This window comes from Pseudopodoces humilis, chromosome 2 (genome assembly GCF_049639895.1).
Source record: "Pseudopodoces humilis isolate 2021_Gansu_Grassland_sample_001 chromosome 2, ASM4963989v1, whole genome shotgun sequence".
NCBI lineage: Eukaryota > Metazoa > Chordata > Aves > Passeriformes > Paridae > Pseudopodoces > Pseudopodoces humilis.
Genome location: NC_142201.1, coordinates 94,047,215 through 94,057,243, shown reverse-complemented (window position 1 = coordinate 94,057,243; position 10,029 = coordinate 94,047,215). Strand labels below are relative to the sequence as shown.

The window sequence follows — 10,029 nt, the reverse complement described above, 5'->3', positions numbered from 1 at the left end:
GGGCTCCGCGCCGCGCGCGCCCCTGGAAGCGGAAGCGCCACGGGGCGGTGGTTCCGGAGCCGCCGCTGCCGTGAGGGCTGTGCGGGAGGAGAGGGGAGGAGAGGGGCTCCGCTGCCTCCGCCGCCGTCCCTTCCTCCGCCTCCTGCCTTCTGCTCGGCGGAGAGGAGGCCGCCATGCACCCCGTGTTCCAGAGCAGCCGGCGGGACTTCACCTTCGGGCCGTGGAAGCTGAGCGCCGCCCGGACGCACATCATGAAGTCGGCGCAGGCCGAGAGGTGGGGCGGGCTCCGGACCAGGGGGGTACAGCACGGCACGACACGGCTCAGCACAGCACAGCACGACACAGCACAGCACGGTGTCCCCGCTGCTCAGGGAGCCACCGCCGGGCTGCGGCCTCGGCCCTCACAGCGAGGGCCTGCGGGTGTGGGGTGGCCTTGCGAAAGAAACACAGAGCGTTCTCAGGGCGGGGGAGACGCTGTTCGGCCCGGTTAGGTGGGAGACCGGGGTTGTTCCTTCTCTTCAAGCTTGATTCTCCGGCTGGAGAAACAGGGACGATTTGAGTTACAGGTAATTTCCAGAATTTTGTTTCGATGATTGCAGAAGGCAGCCTACAAGAAAGACGAGGAGGGACTTTTTACAAGGGCATGTAGTACGAGGACAAGGGGGAATGGATTCGAACTGAAAGAGAGGAGATTTAGATTTGACCCTAGGAGAGAAATTCCTGACTGTGAGGGTGGTGAGTCTGAAACGGCTTGCCCAGAGAAGTTGCAAATTCCCCATCTCTGCAGATGTTCAAGGCCAGGTTGGATGGAGCTTTGGGCAACCTGGTCTAGCAGAGGTGTACTTGCCTATGGCAGAGGGGTTGGGACTTGACCTTTAAGGTTTCTTCCAACTCAAACCATTCTGTGATTGTACGATTATAATGGTTTTGGATCTCTGTGAACTGAAACTCGCTAATTAGAAGCCTGGTTTTCTTAATTACTTTTGAAAAAGGATATTTTTAATGTCTCATACCATGTCTTGGTAATAGCTATTTTAAGATAGTGGTTTTCATAAAAAATTTATCATTTGCTCTCTTCTTGTAGGAATTTCCAATCCAGTGAGATCATTAGAGGAAATGTTCATGTATCAGCATCAGGTACTTAGGTCAGATTTGCTAATGTGGAACTGAAGAGTTTGGCTGTGCCATAACTGACCTTAGTGGCAGATGGATTTGGCAGATATTTCTCAGTTTCATTTTCTGGAATAAATTTCAGTATACATGGGAATCTCATTAGTCTTGTTAAATGTACTTTCATTTATCTTGCCTTTACCTTTTCTGAGGGTAATGAGGCATTCTCTGGGAGGAACTGGCTGCTCATGGCTGTGGTATTTGTTGGGTAAAGCTGTCTGGATGGCTGAGCTGAAAGAGTGATGGTGAATGGAATGACATCCTGCAGGTGGCCCATCAACAGTGGTGTTCTCCAGGGCTCAGTATTGGGGCCAGTCTTGTTCAATGTCTTTATTGATGATCTGGACAAGGTGATTGAGTGCACCCTCAGTAAGTGCACAGATGATGACCCCAAGTGAGGTGGAAGCGCTGATTTGCTGGAGGGTGGGAAGGCTCAGCAAGGGGATCTGGACAGGCTGGATCGATGGGCTGAGGCCAGTTGTAGGAGACGCAGCAAGGTCACAGCAACCCATTTTGTCTTTTTTATTGCTTGGGGAACATTATTAGTATCTACAGGAATTTTATTTCTGGCAAATATATATTGCAAAAATTCCTCAGCAACCTGTGTGGAAAGGTGAAGGATTAAATGTGTTATAGCCAAGAACTCTTTTCTATGCAGGTGTTGGTTTTTCCAAGTCAGGGGTCCCTACACTTGATGAAATGGAAAAGTTCATAATGTTATTCTACCTTCTCTGGGAAAAAACATAGGATCTTGTTCTCCAGGTCTGTGAATTTGCTATTTTTATTTTAGTTAGGTTAACACTGTTCTTTTGTATTCAGGGTTACAGAAATAACCACTTTTGTTCAGGAATGCCTTGTTACCAATGTGAACATTATGATTAGGACACTCTTCTCCCTCCCCTCACTCAAATGAGTGTATTTTCTAAAGCTTTCTTCTCTCTAAATGTCATGTATTCCTTTCTGATCTTGGTAAGTCAGGCAGGTAGGGAGATAAAGAAAAGTTTAGGCAGTGTACCAGTACATGTCTTCCACCAGCTTGAAAATGTAGTAGAGCACATTAGTATCTTCTGCACTTTTTACATACTCTGCCAGGGGTGTCTTAAGCATCTTTTTTGTAGGCTTCTAAATTTGGAGTTTTGGACCATTGTGCAGTGAATTCCAGCTTGCTCATGATGAGTCCTTATTCCTAAAAGTTTCTTTGAGCACCTACTTAAGTTGGTCCATTGGCCATCTAGGGATTTCCTAGCATAGGCAGAAAATTGCTTCTACATGCTTCTCAGATACTCTTGATTCCTCATGTGTGAGAATTTTGTCTGAGCCTGATGGTGGAGGAATGTTTTAGGAATACTTTTTTGGTGGAAAAGCCACTTTAGATCAATGACTCTGCTTTTTAGGTGAAATGATTAACCTGGGAAAACAACAAAGTCTTGCAGAACATACTGATGATGTCTTTTCTAAGTTACCATGGTCTAGAGAATCCTTATTCCAAAACAAGGACTGCTTTCACTGAGCTGTAGCTGACTGATGCCTCTTGTTTTTCTCTGCAGGTTGGCTGAAGAATTGCACATGCCTTCCCTGCCAGAGATGATGTTTGGAGACAATGTCCTAAGAATACAGCATGACCATGGTTTTGGAATTGAGTTCAATGCTACAGATGCTTTAAAATGTGTCAATAATTGTCAAGGTATGATCAAAGTCGCTTGTGCAGAAGAATGGCAAGAGAGCAGGTACAGTATTTTATCACCAGTGGGCAAGTACTGGTGTATTGTACATGAAAGTGTCATACAGTGGTTAAAGGAAAAAACTGAACTCTTGAGGACCATGTTGCATTTGGTTCTAGCCTAGATAAAGCATGTGATCACAGAATTCACTTGGCTTTTCTTTGCTGTTATCATCTTTTCTGTTAAATTGGATCAGCTTTATTTTTCAGCTGTGTCATGGCTTTCTTAAAGTAAACTTCAAGTTTAACATGACTTAGTGCTGTTTCTGTTTATTCAAACTCATAGGGCCTCGAGCATTATAAGACTGTATTGTCTGGTGTTGCAAAGTGTACATGTTCAAAATCTTAGCCTTGGGAATAAAGCAGAACAGTTACCATGCATGAGAACTAATTATGGTGCTTAGTACTTTCCAAATTGGATTAGTTGTAGGGCACCTGGAAATAAAGCACAGAAAGAAAGCAAAGTTGTCAGGAAAATTAAGCTAAATTGCAGTGTTATTGATTGCTGTGTGTTGTCAAGAGATCACTTTCTGCATACTTAAAGAAAAATTGATCTTGAAATAAAAATTTTTCAGCAATATTGCATGAAAATCTTTATTTCGAGTCATAGAACTGAAATAGATTGAGAATTCTCAATTGTTTTCAAAGTTATTATGAAACAGATGTGAAACCATTATTAAGTCTTGACATTGTGATTGCAGCTCAGACAATGCTGCTGTTTTTCTTCAGGAGCAGTGTGGGAATTCTAATGCAGTCTTATGTGAGGTTATAATTCTTTGAGAATTACTACAAAGCAATTACTACAAAGCTGTTTTCTCTTTCACTGTTGAGGAGTGAGACTGAGCACAGTAAGGAAGTTGTCAAGCCATATGACTGGACTTACACAACAGATTACAAAGGAACTTTGCTGGGAGATACTGCAACATTAAAGGTAATAATTTTCTTCTTGATAATTGCTGACTGCATCTTGCTTCAGTCAAACTCTTTTTTTATAGCTGTCATTTACCTTTCAGTAGGCTTCTGTAAAATCTTTTGTGCTTCGTAATTTCTGATTTCAAAGTGTAATTTGGGCTTCTCATGTCTCTCAGGTCATGATTTTATCCTAACCAAATAATGGCTTATTTTAATAACGGAGGTGTGTGGTGTCTTTAAGCATTTTAGGATTAAAGCACATGGAAGGCTTCAGCTCTTGCTGGGGGCCGCTCTGGAGCCCCAGAGATACAGCAGAACTATCAGCTGTGTCATTCTGTAGTGCCTTCATGCTCTGCTGCTTGCATGTTTGTCTGATTTCTGGCTGCTTTCAATGGCCTGGAGTTTTTCTGCAACAGCAACTCAGTAACTCCTCCTATTTAAACTCACAGGCACTCCCATGTCTTTATTTTTGTGAAAATAAGAGTGAAGTTCACAGCTTCTGTTTGCTGCATACAGGTTGCTTGCTACTAAGCAGATAATCTGTGTGAGTTCACTAGCATCGCTTTAGTTAGAGATCATTTGAGTTGTGCTGGAATTAAAAGTGGAACTTAGAAATAAACAATGTTGGTCCATAGTCTTCAGACACCAGAAGTGTCTGTGGAGACCATGAGAAGGAAAACATATAGGTACTTGATTTCCATGGAAAGGCTTTACTAGAATCCTTTTCAAGGTGTGTAGTGGGCTAGGGGTGCTAAATGCATGGAAATCTGTTTATAAACCTCAACTTCTCATACATATGTTAAACACAAGACATCTTCAAATGTTTTGAAAGAAAGTGAGCAGAATTGTTTGCAGCTGAAACCCTACTGAGCCTGTATCCACAGAGAAGTTTATTCAGAATTTTCCACTCTTAGATTTTGCTTTTGCTTGATGTTATTTCAAGAAGAAACTCTTAGAAACTTTGATTTTTACTTTTTCTCTTAGAAATTTGGGGTGTCTTAAGCTTAGTGCCTTAGAAGTCTTTTCCTTTTTAAATCTGTGGAATTCAAAATATCAGGACAAACTTTATGTAGTTTGGCAACAAATTAATATGCTAACTGTTGTTAATCTTTTTCTCTAGGTTGTTCCTACAACAGAACACATAAATACAGAGAAATTGAAAGCCAGGGAACAAATTATGTTTTTTGAAGAGGTACTCCTGTTTGAAGATGAACTTCATGATCATGGAGTATCAAGTTTGAGTGTGAAAGTAGTGAGTATTGGGAGGTGTATAAAAAGTACTTGGGGACTCAGTTGGCTGATTAATGCAAAACACAGCTGCTTTTTGCACATTGTTCCTTCTGGGATTTAAACTTTAAAGCACAAAGTTCTTCATCCTTGCTCTTAGAAATAGAATCTTACTGGAAATGGTGTTGTCTTGAAACCTTTGTCATCTGTCATTTGCTCCAGGGGACAATCTTTTCCCTTCCTTGCCTAGTAGTCCTCTGAGACCCTGTCTGTCCCGCTGGCCAGCCATAGCTGTAGCAAGTCAACAGCCCAGATTTTGACTTCATTCTTGAAAACTTCTCATATTGTCTTCCATTGTGAATATCTGATGTAGACAAGTAGGTGCTGAAAGGAAGCCTTTGTGAGGTGCTGAATGGGCCATTTATTTTTGCAGAGAGTTATGCCTTCCAGCTTTTTTGTGCTGCTGAGGTTCTTTTTGCGAGTGGATGGGGTACTCATCAGGATGAATGATACAAGGCTTCATCATGAGGTAAACCCTTACTTTCCATCTTTTTTTACAGAGATTCCCTTGCCATTTTACTTCCAGTGGCATGGTGATATTCCTCTAGTTTAATATTCATGTTTGGGGGCATGAAAACTTCTTGAGTGTATTTTATTATTGGGGTGGTGCTGAGCTAGCAACTGAGTGCTGGATGCCATGGTGTGTGAGCACAGTAGGCTACCCCCCATGTGATGTAATCATTTAAATACATTTGACAACACAAATTAGAGAAGGAAGTACAAGAGGAAAAATAGGCAACAGTAAAGAGTTCAGTGTCTCATCTCCAACTATGGTCTACAAGTACGTTATTTTTGCCTTACCTAATAGAATTAGACTGCAAGTGTAACTTGTAAATGACTGTCCACAGTACATTGAGTTCTGGTATTTCATAAATAATACAGTATGTTAAGATTTGTAGTTTGGTAATTCTGTGTAGGTGTGTAGGAGTTCTAGCTGAGTAAAAATTAACAAGCATATTCAGTTATAGGATTTTTTTTGAAGCATGCACACCGGTGGTTTTTGGAAAAAAACCGCATTGTTATCATCTGTCTTTGTGAATTGGAAGGGACATTTCTTCTAGGTGAACCTAGTCAATTTGGTTGTGGTCAACCAAATTCCAGTGTTCACTAAATTCGGTATATTTAAAGTGCTTAGTTTCTACTGATACCAGATGATTGCTTTTTTCTGTTAGGCTGACAAGACCTACATGTTGCGAGAATACACATCCAGGGAAAGCAAAATATCAAGTTTAAAGGTATTACATTTTTTAAAACTTTGTTTCTTTTCCTTCTGTCTGCTTTTTAGTTTTATGGTCAGCATAGAAAATACTGTGTCTCTAAGTCCTTCTTTGTACCATTTGGAATTAACACACAGGAAAATTCTGTCTGCTTATGCAGCTTTTGTTTTGATGATTTTAGAGCAGATTTGCATTTTGTAAATCAAAGATCACAAGATAAGGTATGGGATTAGGTCAATTTTTCGGCTGTTGAGTTAATAAAATGTTTTTACTATTTTATTTTTTCATAGAACTGTTCAGCTGCAAAATCAGGTACTCCACATCCCATGATGTTAAATTTCATGGCTGGTTGTGTGCTTGCAAGCAGTATTAGGGGTTAAGGTCTGTTTGGTAATAGACTCTTTCAGTTTTTCTCAAATGTTTGAGGTTAATAGGTCACCTTAAAACTCTGGTAATGGCTCATAATAATTTGTGGCACATTTGGAGTTGCAGCTGTTGATTTTTATTCGTGACAAATGCCTGACCTTCCATTTCTTGTACCTTTCCTTCTCCCTTATTATTCCTTTGCCTCTAAAAAGTTTGTCTCTAGTGGTGTTTACATGCAGTAAATTATAAATTAATTGTCTATAAAAGTTTGGGGTTTGAATACATTTTCTTATCCCCTTTTTTCTTTCACTTGTTTCATGTAAATTTTTTACTTTTTAGAACGTTCCACCTTCCCTGTTCACAGAACCTAACGAGATCTCTCAGTATCTACCCATAAAGGAGACAATCTGTGAAAAACTAGAATTCCCAGAGAAGCTGGAGCCCAAACCAGAAACATCACTGGAAACCACATGTGCTAAGTCTAAATAAATGTGACTTCATAAGGACTTGAAGTAGACTGGAGATAATGTGATCACAACTGTTGTCATGGGGGGCATTTCACTACTAGTGGAATGAAGAATTTGGCTAATTTTTCTGTAGCCTTTGGGAGAAAACATTTCAAGCAGGTTTTGCTAATGGTGTTTTTTGTTTGGATTTTGTTTTTTTAACCTGTGTCTGGAGTTGATGATAGACTGGTGGTGAGTTACAGTTTTCAACAGCATTGGAGAAATGACTGTTTGGAGTCTGGGTTCTGTTAAGTTCACCAAGCAGGCAGGAGTATTGTCTGGGCCCCCATCTGCTAATACTTCTATGAAGATTTTGTTAGTGCTGCTTCAGATACTAAGAAACTACCAGAGTTGTAAAACTGGAATTTAATTTTTATTGAGAAATAATCCACAGTAAAAAAAAATCCTCTGCATTTATTTTGATCTGTCAGTCTTAAACTACCCATTTTGCTTGGCTGCCCCTACTGATAACAAACAAAGTTACTTCTTGTAGTTTCTGATCCAGAGTCTCACCTAAAAATATTCATTTCATTTGAGGATAGGTGTAGGTGTAGGGAAAAAAATACATTTGTTTGACACCATATAAAGGTAAAATTATTTGTGAGGCATTAACTCCAGAGCAGGAGGAGAGCTGGAGGTTAACAGAGAGACACTGGTAAGTCTCTTCACCAATGCTAATTTAATCTGATGTCGGCTGGAGTTCTCTGGGAAGTTTTGGGACTCTCTGTGCAGTTCTGGGACTCTGACTTGGGGTCCCTGTGCTGCTCCAGTCATGTATGATGCTGGAAAGGCATTGTCCTGCACTGGCCTTCTCTTGGATGTGCCCACATGTGATGGTTCTACTGCCCTGACTGCCAAATTGCAAAACTGCAGTAGGGCTTAAGGCTGGGGAAGTCTGATCCCTAAAGGATCCCTAAAGGATGCTGGTACAGGAAAAAGGAGATCCTGTATGGCATTAGAAGGATGCTAATATATATTCCAGATACATAATTTGGTTTATTTTAATATTCTTCTAATGTTGATAGAAGTGTGATCACTTGTATAGTCATGGTTTCAACACTCTGTAGATGAAACTGAAATACTTCTATTGCTTTTGGAAATCCTGCAGTGTGTTACTGGTTTGGCCTAAGAATGGGGCAGCTGAGCAGGCTTGTCTGGGTTTGCTGCTGACACTCAGTGCAGGAAGCAAGTAACTGCAGTGAAAAGCAGGCCTTGTGGTGCAAGGTGCTTGCAGATAAGAACATGTACACATCCTGATACCTTGGTGTTTTTGTTTAAAAATCTTTGTATTCTACACTGCATGGCTTACTAGAAGCAACCCACCACAAAACTGTATCTTTTCTGAACTCTTCTTCATGTAGAGAAGACTCTGAGGTTTTTAGGGGAGAAAAAAAGTCTACTTCATCTAAGTGACTGTTTCCTTAGTAAAAACAAATAACACATAAATTTCACTTTTATTTGAGGAAGCCTGGTCTAGTGAATTCTACAGCAGATGGAAAGGCAGGAACTGCCTGCAGTTTTTCCTGTGTCACTGATTAACTGTGGAAGACCTTTCTCTGTGCCTCCATTCCCTGTATGTAAAAATGAGAGTTAATATATGCCTACCTCACAGAGGGACTGTGAGGATTAGTTTGTACAAAGTTATTGATTAGAATATTTTTTTTTTTTGAGTACACCTTCAGCCTTATCTTTGGAATCCTTTGCAAAGGATCACTGCAAAAGAATGATCCATAGGATGAGTGAAGAAAACTGAAATGAAACAGTTTCTGAGAGAAGTTGTCAGCTGTAATAATTATTAGACATGATCTGGGTGAACGAATTTTTGGCCACTTCGAAATAGAAGTGTTCCCCATTACAGTCCTAAATTCTGTTGGCTTTTTTTCATCTTCCTGCCCTTGTTTCCTAAACATTTTAGTGTCAGGATGAAGAAGGGGATTGCAGTTGAGTACAGCATGGAAGAGATTAAAATCCATTTGGTAATAGAAGATTATTTGGGTCCAATCCAGTGATAGAGGGAAATGAGGAAAGAGTGAAAAGGAAGGGAACAACAAATGGGGGTGAAGAGATTTTTCTGGTAGAAGTAAATCATGGCACTTCTTTTACTCTAAGTATATATTAGTATACATGCCTTAGGGCTTATAGAAACACACTTTATAGCTGGTGTGACCGGGAGCAGAGATCATGTAGTGCTGGCATGAAGGAAACTATAACTGCATCTTTTAATTCAAACTCTAATTTGGGCTTGGTCAGTGATGCTAGCATTAAACTCCTTTGGGCTGAAATAGAGTGTGGGTGGAAAAACCACTGAGTGGGGAGGGAGCAGTGGAAAGGGCACTCTGCATGTTTAGCTTATACCGTGTATTTTCTCTTGTCCATCATACATCCTAATTTGTGACCCATTGGTAAAATTTTATGGAATGGACTTGTATCCTGACTATAGGTACGTGCTTTCCATCTATTCTAAAGGGTATTGTGCATTTCAGTGGAACACAGGTGTTGGGGAAATCATGAGAACACCTTTAGGAAGTTAAAGTTACAACAAGTTCAAAATTGGAGCACTTTGTGACTTTCTTACACCACGCAGATTACCAAGAAGCAGCGGTATAAACTGGCGTTCAGCAAGCTCTCTGGCACAAAATTTCCACAGAAAAGTACCACTTTGAATAAATAACTTTAGGGGGGAGGGAGTGGGGTGATTCTCCAGCTGTTTTGTGTCAAGTTTTATGTGGCAGTTTATATTGTTCCTTGTATGTTGCTAAATAAAACGTTCTAAACATTTACAGTTCTGTTTTTAACTGAGCAAAATAGATTGAAATAACTACCTGTGCTGCTGAATTTTGGCTGCTAGTAA

At 40.5% G+C, this 10,029-nt stretch overlaps 1 protein-coding gene across 1 annotated transcript; it reads left to right on the top strand.

The window, feature by feature from the left end:
- The first annotated feature begins 33 nt into the window (after nucleotides 1-33).
- On the top strand, nucleotides 34-9,958 carry TIPRL (TOR signaling pathway regulator). Its single transcript, XM_014253409.2, has 7 exons — nucleotides 34-274; nucleotides 2,718-2,897; nucleotides 3,722-3,821; nucleotides 4,923-5,054; nucleotides 5,463-5,558; nucleotides 6,262-6,324; nucleotides 7,012-9,958. The coding sequence occupies exons 1-7, from the start codon at nucleotides 174-176 to the stop codon at nucleotides 7,159-7,161; spliced, it is 822 nt and encodes a 273-aa protein (XP_014108884.1). The 5' UTR covers nucleotides 34-173; the 3' UTR covers nucleotides 7,162-9,958.
- Nucleotides 9,959-10,029: the final 71 nt, after the last annotated feature.